General features: G+C 39.2%; 3 protein-coding genes across 6 annotated transcripts in view; 2 read left to right on the top strand and 1 right to left on the bottom strand.

Annotated features, from left to right (window-relative positions):
* The window catches only part of IGF1 (insulin like growth factor 1), a 91,205-nt gene extending 88,649 nt beyond the window's left edge, over positions 1-2,556 (top strand). Inside the window, exon 5 of the mRNA XM_039338186.1 lies at positions 2,399-2,556. Coding sequence (XP_039194120.1) covers positions 2,399-2,420 — 22 coding nt within the window. The 3' untranslated portion in view covers positions 2,421-2,556. The remainder of the gene's footprint in view (positions 1-2,398) is intronic.
* On the top strand, positions 2,033-5,560 carry PMCH (pro-melanin concentrating hormone). The gene is made up of 3 exons (XM_039338188.1): positions 2,033-2,571; positions 3,402-3,603; positions 5,425-5,560. Exons 1-3 carry the CDS (start codon positions 2,323-2,325, stop codon positions 5,472-5,474), a joined length of 501 nt encoding a protein of 166 aa, XP_039194122.1. The 5' UTR covers positions 2,033-2,322; the 3' UTR covers positions 5,475-5,560.
* Positions 5,181-12,410, bottom strand: part of LOC120305864 (PARP1 binding protein) — a 44,257-nt gene continuing 37,027 nt past the window's right edge. For all 4 annotated transcript variants that reach the window (XM_039338180.1, XM_039338182.1, XM_039338181.1 and 1 more), the window contains 2 exons: positions 10,360-10,522; positions 5,181-6,102 (listed from right to left, as the gene is read on the bottom strand). In XM_039338180.1, coding sequence (XP_039194114.1) covers positions 5,765-6,102; positions 10,360-10,522 — 501 coding nt within the window. In that variant the 3' untranslated portion in view covers positions 5,181-5,764. The remainder of the gene's footprint in view (positions 6,103-10,359; positions 10,523-12,410) is intronic.

The following is a 12,410-nucleotide window of genomic DNA, read 5'->3' as shown; positions in this document are numbered from 1 at the left end:
TCAGAACTTCAGATCTAGGTCACAAGTAGCTTTCTTGGGGTCCATTGTAACTTTTAATGGTCACTAAGCAAGGATTTCCTGTAGAGAATAGCCCATTGAATAAGATCTTAGATGGTGAAATCTTTAATGTCATAGAATTTTAGTATACTCCTTCCATCCTGATTTACTCTTTTTAAATCAGTGACCATCTTTCCATTACCATTCTTTAGCATATAAGTTCAAGGTTGCAGGATATGAGCTCTTTTAGAAGATTTTCCTAGTTTTCTGTGTATGCTGCCATTTTCAGTGTCTTTACAGATGTTATTAAATGACGGCTTCTCATCTAACAGCTGTCTGAAATTCTTTAAGTTCCTTCCTGAGACCTTTGTCTTTCTTGGCTTTGATTTCCCTTTTCTTCTTGGCAATTTTTACCATTTGTTCTGACATCCAATTTGCTATCTTTTGTATCTAGGTCTTTGGCAGTCCCTTTTCGTCCTTAACAATTTATTTGATTTCATTCCACAGTTCCTGTCCTATCACTGAAATTCAGCACTTCAAAGAGATTCTGGAAGTCCTCTCTAAAATTGATAGGGTATATGTTCAAAATGTTAGTATTATTCTTTTGCCTTAGTTTTAACTGGAACATGCAAATGAGTAGTTCGTGATCTATTTCACAGTCACATTTCAGGCTTAAAATGTACTGTTTTATGATCCATGTTTGTTGATTATGTAACATCAACTCAATGTTAACTCTTAGTGAGCACATAAATATCCTCCATGATGATCTGTACCTAATTTGATCTTCCAAAAGCACATCCATTGCCAATCTGAGTCCATCCACCAGCTTGTTTGACAGCCTTGTATTTTTCCCCTCCAGCCTACTGAATAAGACCTTAAATATCTAATTTAATTAATCATCCTTTTTTGTCTTTATTCATTATTTGTGCAAACTGGTATGTACATTCTTTATTGAATGTCTGATTGAAGCTTAGTACAGTTAATTCAGATGCCGTTACTTGAATTATTCCTATATTCTTTGACTTATTCTACTGTTTGATATCTTCTAATCTGTAGCCAGAAGTTCTCTAAGGAGAAACTTGTAAAAAATGTTTTTGTCATATTTGAATATTGTGCTCTTCAAACATCAGCAACAATCACTGCAAAAATAGATCACAACCAACTGAATAATAACGTGCTATCAGGTTGATACTGACTCTTAGTTACCATGTAGATAAATTATAAATTACAACCAAAGGACAATAAATAATCAAGACCTCAAATGTATATCAAACATGCCATAAACTTAAAAGTCCAAAAGTCAAACCCAGATTTTATGGGGAAAAGACTAGATTGTGAAAATAAGATTTTACATCTTTCTTGAAACAAACCAGAGAGGCAGTTATGCTAAGGAAATTTCACAATCCTGACAGTGTTACTGAAAATATCCAAGTGAGTTGCAGCCAAGTTTCCAAGATAAAAACTATGCATTGCATAAGGATGGGGTATTCTAAATGAAGATCAATATTTTTGAATTCTGTTCCAGAAATGCTCCTCCATGTGCCTTTTCACATGTTTATTCCTTTGTGGAGCAAGGGTGGAACAATTCAAAATCTCAGACAAAGGTGCTTGAGAAAAACATTAGACAGACACAAAGCCAACTTATTCCACATTCTTGTCACTATTCCTATATCAAATCTGTCTCCTCTGAACACTTATAAGGTGGGCTTTGCAACTCGTTTGTTTAAATAATATTCTTCCCTAAGGAAACAGGAGTCATGGCATCTAATTAAAATTAAAGCATGTCTAACATATTTAAAATTATATCTATGATCCCTTATTTTTATGCCCATGTATGAAACTTTTGTCTGGATAAGTACAAAGAGGTTTGAATTCTCTTTAAGATAAAACTTAATTGCTTAAGACTTTTCCTCACAGAGACTGTTTTTCTCTTACTTCTCAAGAAGTCTGTTTTTAAAGAATGAATAATAAAGATTCTCTGCTTTTTTCAACACATGCACAAATTAATTCTTTCCTGAGACTGTGTGAAGTGGAATTTAAAGATTAATTTAAAACTCAGAAGAAAATTGTCCTGTGGCATTTGGTAAGATAATCCAAGGTATATAATGAATGTATTGAAAAGCAGCTCATCACCTACGGTTTGGAACAAAAGACATGTAATGATATACAAAAGGTCAGTCTTCTTTACTCATAGTTCTTTGAAAAAGGTGTAAGCCATTGAAGTGGTATCTATTCAGTCCACAAGCTATATAATACCTTTTTTCTGACCATGCGCTATTTTCAAATTAGCCTCATTTAAGTAATATTTAAAGTTTCTTCACTTCCATGCAAACATCTAAACATTGGAGAATGTGTATCTCATCCCATGTATTACTATTAATTTTTTCTCTTTTGTCTCAAGGGTCTTTGCTTTCTGTTTCTAAGTCTATGAGAAAAGCAGAAGATAATATGCTGCTAAGCACATTCAGCCTTGGAAAGATAACACAGAATGGTGACAAAGCTGGAAAATCTTTTGAGCGTTATAAAATGGAGGACAGCAGTTTTCTGGATGAAGACCGAAACCCACATTTCTCAGTGAGTTTTCTCTGGATAGCTATTGTGTAACACAAATTAGCATTCTGGATCATAAATTTGTAACAAAACATTAGGATAGATTATTTCAGATATGCCAATATATAACTATGGTGGTGCAGTGGTTAGAATGCATATTGCAGGCTAACTTTGCCGATTGCTAGCAGTTCAATTCTGATCAGCTCAAGATTGACTCAGCTTTCCATCTTTCCAAGGTCAGTAAAATAAGGACCCAAATTGTTGGGGGCAATATGCTGGCTCTGTAAACCGCTTATAGATGGCTGCAAAGCACTGTGAAACAGTATATAAGTTTAAGTGCTATTGCTATTGTTATATAATTAAAATATGAAATATGATTTGAAGTGGCTATCATCCTAAAATCAAAGAAAACAGAATGCTGTGCTATGCTGTGCTTTGAATTACATTTGAAAATGTTAATATTGTATTATATTGTATTTTCAGTCTTAAGAGCTTAAATGAAATACATGCCTTTCAGCTTTAGTTTAATAACAAATCTGAATGCTGCTCTTATCATCAATACTTAAATTTACAAAGAAAAAATCCTTTAAGGAGATTTTGGCCTCATTAAACTTAAACAAACCAATGTTATTTAGTATTAACATCCCTGGGATATGTATTAAGATATGTCTTACTTTGAAAATAACCTGGTTTTACTCTTGATTTTAAGCTAAAAATTAAATTTCAAGATAGATTATGCTGCAATCAGAAGATAACTCTTTTCTGAAAATGACTCATTAGTGGGTTAAGGTCTAGAATATTTTTATTTTGAATATTTTGCATTATCTTCATCTCTACTTTTCTTTTGAGTGCAGAATATAGGTTATAAACATGACATTAACTATGGCCAGCCACAAAGCCTAAGTGTTAAGCAGCTTCCTTATTTTGAACTGGAGCAACCTATGACTTTTCCATCAAATGCTGAGGTTGAAAATATTGAATCAATACAAGATCGGCGTGAGACAGGAAGTGATGAAAACTCGCCTAACTTGCCTATTGGAAGAAGAGATTTTGATAGTAAGTTATATTTTCATGTTGTTGCAAAACAGTAATATTACCTTAATTTGCTGAAATAGTAATTATAACTGTTGAAATGAATAACTGTGGCCACCATTTCTCCAATGATAAGCAGCAGCAATCTAGGTAGAGTTCAAGGCAAATTCTCAAATTTCTCAGCTGGTTATACTCACTGACGTATGTGACTAGGTCAGCGATGGCAAACCTTTTAGAGACCAAGTGCCCAAACTGCAACCCAAAACCCACTTATTTATCGCAAAGTGCCAACACAGCAATTTAATCTGAATACTGAGGTTTTAGTTTAGAAAAAACAACTCATACATTAACATCTTTTGTCTTAAAAGAAAAACACAATAACAAAGCTTTCAATGATACAAACAACTTTTTACTGAAAGGTAAAAGTTTGCATTTGGCATGCTTTTGAACAATTAATGTGATTTTTGCTGTTGTATGCTTGCTGATAATTTGTCTAACCTTGGCTTATACTTTGTAAATTTGAGAACACATGCAGCATTCAGGTCTTCTATTAAGTCAGTTTTTGGTGTCAGATTTGATATAATTCAAAGCTGAAAACAGCGTGCTCGCTCCGGAGGCTTAATTTGGCTAGGAAGGGGCTTGAGAAATGGCTTTTTCCTGCGAAAACCTAGCCAAAGAGCAAGGCGCACGTGCCCACAGAGAGGGCTCTGAGTGCCCCCTCTGGCACGCGTGCCATAGGTTTGCCACCAATGGACTAGGTGATCTACAGTACAAGTAGTGACCATTCAAAGTTACAACGGCACTAAAAATGTTACCTGTGACCATTTTTCAATTACAATTTTTGCAGCATCCCCATGATCATGTGATCAAAATTAAGATGCTTGGCAACTGGTTCATATTTATGACCGTTGCTGTATTCCAAGGTCATGTGATCACCTTTTGAGACCTTCCAACAAACAAAGTCAATGGGGAAAACAGATTCACTTAACAATTGGGTTACTAACTTAACTGCAGGAATTCACTTAACAACTGTAACAAGGCCATAAAATGGAGCAAATCTACTTATCAAATGTCTCACTTAACCACAGAAATTTTGGGCTCAATTGTGGTCATAAGCGTGGCACATGCTGCCCACCATTTCCTTTTGGGCAGTTGTCCCTAAGCTATAATAGCAGCTGTGGGCCACTTTAATTTGTCAGCATTCCTCATGCTGCTGGGCCAGTGGTGGAAGTTGCAAGGAGCATCCAGCCAGAGAGAAAGAGAATTGGCAGACTGATGCCTCCAGGTTAGTTCCATTGTCCAGGTGCCCAAATATAAGAATTTTCCTAAGTTGGCTTAACAGTGAGCTGTCTTTTTTCATCATCTTTTTCAATGCATTCACACAAAAGGTAGTCAAGCTTCTCTCTCAAACTCCTGAAGACTTGGGTTGCCTTAGAAACCAGCTAATTTTTTAGCTTAAACCTGTGCAGGAATAAACCAGTGTTTCACCCTTGTATATTCAATTTCATCTCTACAAATGTACACAGATAAAACTATACTGAGCTGCCACCTTTTTATAATCAAAGGGCAAATATACAATCAATCATCAGAATATGCTGGGTTGGGTTTTTTTCCCTCAGTCTTTAAAAATTGTAGGGTTCCACTCAGTCTTTTAAAAAGAGTGACTGGTTAAATGTAAGATAAAAAAGATAACACGTTTTCTAAACATTTATTAGAAAAAATGAGTTAAAAATTCAAACAAGTGAAAATTTACAACATGCCATAATAGATGACAATGTATTTAAACTTGTTTATAAAAGCATGTACTTGACAGTCAAAACTACAAATTTTTGGTGTTTTCTTTAGTGCTCAGATGTATGCTGGGAAGAGTCTATCGACCTTGTTGGCAAGCCTAAAATGACCCTGAAGTGCATCACTTGGAAGAGACAAACCCTTTCCTTCATAAGTCATAGAAACTGTAGTTGTGGTTAAAATATTGCTGTGTTTGTAGAGATTCTAAATATTTCTATGTCAGAATGCAACATGTACAAGTGTAAAGTTACAGTGCATTATTAAACTGTGAATTCTGCATAAAAGTTGATGATTTAATTTCGCAAGTACAGTATATATAAAACGTCTGCGTAATCATGATTGCAATGGGAAACTTAATACAAGTCAATTTTTTGTCTTTTCAATCCACTGGCATTTACAACCTAAAGAACTGAGTTAGTTTCGCTTGCCCAATAATAAGCTTATTTTTGGGTATGGCCTTTTTGGATTTTCTGGTTTCTTTTAATTTGCTGTCCAAACTATTTTGGCATTTCACCGCAGTCTTTGGTTTCTTATGGTATATATGCTGTGATGTTTCATTTTCATTAGTGAATATGACATTTTCACTGGTTCTGTCCACCAGCTTCCTCTTTGGGTTCTCGTTCTCTGTCTGGCAACTTAATTTTCCTATTTCTTTTCTTGTCCTTCCATTCTGACAAACACTTCCAGAACCAGTTCCAAGTGTAGAATTTTCAAGTGATGAATTCAGGCTTTCTGATGGTTAAGAAAACAAAACATTTTATAAGGGGAAAAGACTACATTATTTTTAAAATTGTTTTTGTTGTACACTAGTCACCACTGATAATTTTCAAAAGAGACAGTGTTCTTGTACATTCAGTTAACTAAGTCTAATTAGTAGAAATAATTATTAGTAGAATAATTAGTAGAATTATTAGTAGAAATAATTATTTGAAAACATTATACAATCTGAGCCATCGCCCTTGACATAAAACACATTTCAGTAACCACTTCAGAAAATAAACGTATTAAAAAACAAGAGTACAAGAAACCATTCATTTTAAAAGCATGTGCAAATTATTGCAAAATATTAATAGGATTTTGATGCAGTGTCCAATCACTGAAAGGTATTACCCTTTACTCTTTAGGAGTCCCAAGTATACTTTATCAGCCATTTAGCTAGACAAATACGAACAGTCAATCTCGTAATGATACAGGCGGCAGCAGATATTAATTCAGAGAAAACAACAGCAGAGTCTTGGAAATGTTCAAAATAAATGAACTGATAACTGCATAAGCTTTTATGATTACGGGAACTGCTGCAGTGTATCAATGTTCATTAAGTTTACATCCAAGATATTTTTTGCAGCACTTTCAATGAGGTTTCAGTTATTTACCTCTAAAATCAAACAAAGAAAATGCCCTAAAACAGCAATAAGCAATGTTATTTTCAAATCTTAAAAATTTGATTGCCTGTGTTTCATGCTCTAGGTCACGGGTAGGCAACCCAAAACACTCAAAGAGCCACTTGGACATGTTTCCCACCGAAAACAAAACACTGGGAGCCGCAACACTCTTTTGATATCTAAAATGAAGATAACACTGCATATATTCTTTTTTACCTTTAATATGTGTGTGTGTGTGTGCGCGCGTATGTTTGTGTGTGTATATATAAAATAAAGGTAAAAAAGGATATATGCAGTGTTATCTTCATTTTAGATGTCAAAGGGGTGTCTCTCTCTTTCCTCTTTCTCTCTTTCCTCTAACTTTCTCTCTCTCTTTCCTCTTTCTCTGTCTCTCTCTTTCTCTTTTCTCAATCTTTTCTCTCTTTCCTCTTTTTCTCTTTCCTCTCCCCCTCTTTCATCTCCCTCTTTCCTCTTTCTCTTTCCTTTCTTTCCCCTCTCCTTCTCTTTTCTTTCTCTTTCTCTTTCCTCTAACTTTCTCTTTCCTCTCTTTCTCTTCTTTCTCTTTCCTCTTTCTCTCTTTCCTCTAACTTTCTCCGTCTCTTTCTCTTTCCTCTCTATTTTTTTTCTCTTTCCTCTTTTTCTCTTTCCTCTCCCCCTCTCTCTTTCTCTCTTTCCTCTCCCTCTTTCCTTTTTCTCTTTCCTCTCCCTTTCTCTTTCCTCTCTCTCTTCTCTCTTTCTCTTTCCTCTCTCTCTTTCCTTTCCTCTCTTTCTCTTTCCTCTTTCTCTTCTCTTCCTTTCCTTTCCTTTCTCTCTCTTTCCTTCCTCTTTCCTCTAACTTTCTTTCTCTTTCTCTTCTCTTTTTCCTCTTTCTTTCCTCTTTCTCTCTTTCCTCTCTACCTCTCCCTCCAGGTGAGGAGAGAGAGAACGAAAGGCAGACGGCGCTGAACGGACAGGGAGGGGGAGCAGGGCGGGAGGCAGCGGCTCCCAGCTGCCACTGCTGCCGCGTCCTCAGCCGAACGGGCGGGGATGGTGAGCAGGACGGGAGGCAGCAGCTCTGGTGGCGGCAGTGGCAGCTCCGGCGGCGGCACTGCAGTATCGTCAGGGGTCCCTGCCACCCCCGGCCCGGCTGCTGTGTCCTCAGCCAAACGGACAGGGAGGGGGAGACGGGAGGCAGTGGCTCCGGCGGCGGCCACTGCAGCATCGTCGGGTCCCCCGCCACCACCAGTCCAGCCACCACGCCCGCATCCTCAGCCACTTTGCCGTCGCAAGCGGAGGGCGCCAAGGCCAGGTGCACCATGGGTGGCTGCGCCAACGGGGAGTGCCGCCACGGGGACAAGGGTGGGTCCCAATCGCCACCGGCCCCGCCACCCTCGCAGCTCAAGGTTTTTTTCCTGCAGCACCGAGGGCGGCGGCGGCTCCCCGAAAGCAGCCAAAAAAGGCACCACCGATGGGGCCGAGCAATGGAGAGCCCTACGGCAGCCCCCGCTGGCCACCGCCCGAGCCATGACTGCCACCCGGCCTGGCCTGGGGAGACATGTGGCCGGCTCGGCTTCCTGGGGTGCAATGCCCCCGCTGGCCGCCGCACCAGTCATGACTTCCGCCCGGCCCAGGGAGAAATGTGGCTGGCTCGGCTGCCCAGGGAGCGGCCCGGGGATGGCCCAGGAAGCGATGCCTCAGCCGAGACTGCTGCCTGGAACAAGTAAGCTGGGGGGGCCACTTGCCCTGAGGCTGCTTCACAGCAGTGCTCCATGGACTCAGAGCCCCCTCCCTCCCCCCACCACTGACCCTCTGTCTCCAGCTCTGCTGCTGCTTGGCCAACAGTCGCACCGGCTGGGCATCGGAGGGGCTGCTCTCCCTCGGGGCTGCGGTTTGTGGAAGGGCTGGGCCGCTCAGCCGAGGCTTGGGCGGGTTGCTCCCAGTGGGGATCTCGGGGCTTCCCCACATGGCTCCCCAGCCACGTGCGCCTCAGAAGGGGTCAGCCCGGGAAAGGGACTTCCTGGCCACCCTTCTCCCAGGGGGTGGGGCACCCGGGCGCAGGGCCAATTAGGAGCCTTGTGTGGGGGCAAGTCCACATGAGAGAAAGCGAGAGAGAGAGAAAGAGAGAGAGAGAAAGTGCAGGTGCCTCTCTCTCTCCTTGTCTCTCTCTGAAAATGGCGGGGGGAGGCTCCAGAGCTGCAGGGGATGGCTCAAAGAGCCGCATGCGGCTCCGGAGCCACGGGTTGCCGACCCGTGCCCTACACTATACCTATGCATTTGGTTTTTCTTGCCTAAATGTAGCACTTTGCTTTTTTCACCATTGAATTTTGTTTTGTTAGATAGTGCCCAGCGTTCAAGTCTGTCCTTCTGTATCTTAAGCCTGTCTTCTGGAGTGTTGGCTATTCCTGCCAGCTTGGTGTCGTCTGCAAATTTGATGTGTTCCCCATCTATCCCCTCGTGCAAATCGTCGATGAAGATGTTGAAGAGCACTGGGCCCAGAACAGACATATTTCCATCCACCCCATATTACCTCTCTTTCTCTCTCTCTCTCCTCTCGCCCAGGCCACATCATGCTATCATCTACTGCCAATAATTAGCTCTTGAAAGACAACCAACAAGCAAGTAACACAGTTCAGCAGTAATTAAAACAAAATGATCTGCCAGGCATGCCATCAGCTTTATGGTTTTGCCCTTTGGTGATTTCACCAACTATGTCCTTGTCACTCCTTGGACAGCAAATCTTTGTATTTTTTCTGCCCTACAATTGTTGTAGGTCGTAGAAAATAACAGTGTCCCAGACCTCTCTAGAAGTAGCAACAAGATCTTTGTGGTATACTTTGTCGCTAGAATGTAGCAAACCAAAAATTACTCTAACTTGGTGTTGTTGTTTTTTTACAAAACTTGTCTTTTTTACAAAGATGGCACATTTTTTGCTGCAAAATAGTAGTAAAGATCTAAATTTTCACTCAGATTTAGAACTATGGGTGATTTCAGGACAATATTGATCACACTCATATTACCATTGTAAAGAAAGTATGGGAAATGAGGGAGAGGTCAAACGCATCATTAGTCTCAAGTCCCTTCCCACAAGGGATTTAAGACCAGCCTACTTTGAATTCCATTGACTCTTATCTACTGCCTATTTGCTCTGACATTAGTAGTTCAGATTCTTGTAGAGATCATAAGCTTACAATAAATCTTTATAGTCATCTGGACTTCCTGATTTTCCCATTCTTGACATTAAGTTAAGTTGCCAGAGGGAAAGACTGCCTACAGTTTTGGGAAAGCAGGACTTTTTAAATAAATGCAACAAAATAAAATAAAATAACTAGGTAAGTGCATGCTGACTACAAAGAGCTGATAGATTCAGAGGCAACTTAACATTGAGTATCAACTGTAGAGGGCACTTGACAGGGAAAGATTGACCACCATCATGCCTTGCTCTGGGCTTCCTGTAGCACCTGATCAGCCAATGCAGGTGCTGAGATATGTCAAGTAAATCATTTATTTCTACATTTGTATAGCAATTATTTCATTTATTTGGGGGGTATTCAGTTAACTGACAGCGTATATATTCATTCTGGTCAATAAATGAGGGGGCAGAAAAGTAGATATTGCTGACTGAATTTACCTGAAGTTGATCTGTCATCTGTATGAGAAGCTGCCGTTTTTTGGAGTGCTGAGTATACATATGTTAGGACTGGAGATGAAACGAAGGGTTGATTCTTTGGCTTGATTATTTGATCATCTTTATAAGTACAAGCAAACTGAGATCTAATTAAAGGTTGCTTCAACTAAAAAGGAAGTAGATCGATATGAATTATAATGTATAAGTGATGAAGACAAGATTTTTAACCCACTGTGATAGCAATAGCAAAATTCTGGCATTTTTTTTCTTTTTTTAATTTACTTGCTGGAATAATTAATTATATGCCTAAAATTATTATATAATTCCTTGTATTTCACATGAAAAAACAACCACATTAAATGTGTTTTAGAAAGCTGCAACCTTTTTTGGTTTTTTGAAAGGACTCTCATAAGTTCATTAAAAAGAATCTTTTTTCCACTGTATGCAAACATAGATGTATATAAATAAACCTCGGTCAGATAAAAGCTATGTGAACAAGACTTCTTTAGTCAAGAGTTACTAATTCAGTCACACTTGGCACAACATTTATAAAGCACAATGACTGTATTCATATAACAGACTAACACAAATCCATATTGACATTACACAGTATCTTGGTGTGATGCACGAACAAAGTCACAGACAAAGGTCTCTTTCAGAAAAAAGCAGGTAGAACCAAGAAGAAAGGGAGGATCCAGAGAAGGAGACAAATTCATGCAAGTTGAACCACCTTCAACTGGTTCTTTGGTGAGCCATTCTTGACTTAATTTAACAGGCAGGGGGATTAAAAAGATTTAAATATATGTAAAAATATAGTAAATGTATTTATATTGTATTTTTCTTATTGTTGCAATAAATAATAGATGAACAATGGGTGTAGCTTCTTATGCACCAGCAGCTGAACTAACTAATGTTCACCAAGAGGTGATATTACAGAAGAAGTTAACAAAAATGGAATCTGGGCGTTTCTAAACTGTAATCTTACAGAACCCAATGTTGTAGAAATATGGGAAAGGAGGTTTTCCATTTTATGTTTATTTTGAACATAAAAAACTGTGTGTGTGTGTGTGTGTGTGTGTGTGTGTGTGTGTGAAGAAAAATACTTCTTTTCACACAGAAGCAAGCTTTTTTTTCCCCTTCCATTTTCTGGCTTAGTTTTTATAACATCCCCCTGCACTACTTGAGGTGTGAGGAGATATAATCAGTGTCTGGGCAAATGCTCGCAAGTTTAGGGGAAAAGGAGATTGATTGTTAGAATAAAATTCAAAGGTACCAATCACTTCTACTAGGAAACAAAAGGCTCTCAAGCCATTTAATTATTTATTTATTTATTTATGAGACTTATATACCGCTTTAAGTGCAAGCACTCTCTAAGTGGTGTACACCAGTAAGCAATGTATATATATATTTACATTGCCCCCAACAATCTGGGTCCTCATTTTACCTACCCTGGAAGGATGGAAGGCTGAGTCAACCTTGAGCCGGTGAGATCTGAACCGCTGACCTGCTGAACACAGTCAGCTAAAGTGGCCTGCAGTACTGTACTCTAACTGCTGTGCCACCACCATTGCAATGTAAAGGCGGGAGAAAAAAAATGTAGAATTTTATCTTGGGGTTGGTAATATGTAAGTCATGAAGTGCTGGTTTTCTTATTAAGGGCTTTTCTAGAATCTTAATAATAATAGTAATAGTAGTAGTAGTAGTAATAGTAATAGAGTTGGAAGGGACCTTGGAGGTTTTCTAGTCCAACCCCTTGCTCAGGCAGGAAACCCTATACCATTTCATACAAATAGTTGTCCAGTCTCTTAAAAACCTCCATTATGGGAGCATTCACAACTTCTGGAGATAGGTTGTTCCACTGATTAATTGTTCTAACTTTCAGGGAATTTCTCCTTAGTTCTAGAGTGCTTCTCTCTTTGATTAGTTTCCATCCACTGCTTCTTGTCCTGCCTTCAGGTGCTTTGGAGAATAGCTTAACTCTCTCTTCTTTGTGGTAACCCCTGAGATATTGGAACACTGCTATCATGTCACCCCAGTCCTTCTCTACATACATA

The sequence above is a fragment of the Crotalus tigris genome, unplaced genomic scaffold (assembly GCF_016545835.1).
Source record: "Crotalus tigris isolate CLP2741 ecotype Arizona unplaced genomic scaffold, ASM1654583v1 scf7180000017694.5664430, whole genome shotgun sequence".
NCBI lineage: Eukaryota > Metazoa > Chordata > Lepidosauria > Squamata > Viperidae > Crotalus > Crotalus tigris.
Note: the sequence above shows the minus strand (reverse complement) of the source record. Positions and strands in the feature narration are given on the sequence as shown.

Excerpts from the sequence above, each read along its gene's own strand:
- PMCH (XM_039338188.1), top strand. The coding sequence starts at position 2,323 with ATGCAAACATCTAAACATTGGAGAATGTGTATCTCATCCCATGTATTA. Across the intron at positions 2,572-3,401 it reads ACCGAAACCCACATTTCTCA|AATATAGGTTATAAACATGA; the intron begins GTGAGTTTTCTC and ends TTTTGAGTGCAG. Across the intron at positions 3,604-5,424 it reads TGGAAGAAGAGATTTTGATA|TGCTCAGATGTATGCTGGGA; the intron begins GTAAGTTATATT and ends TGTTTTCTTTAG.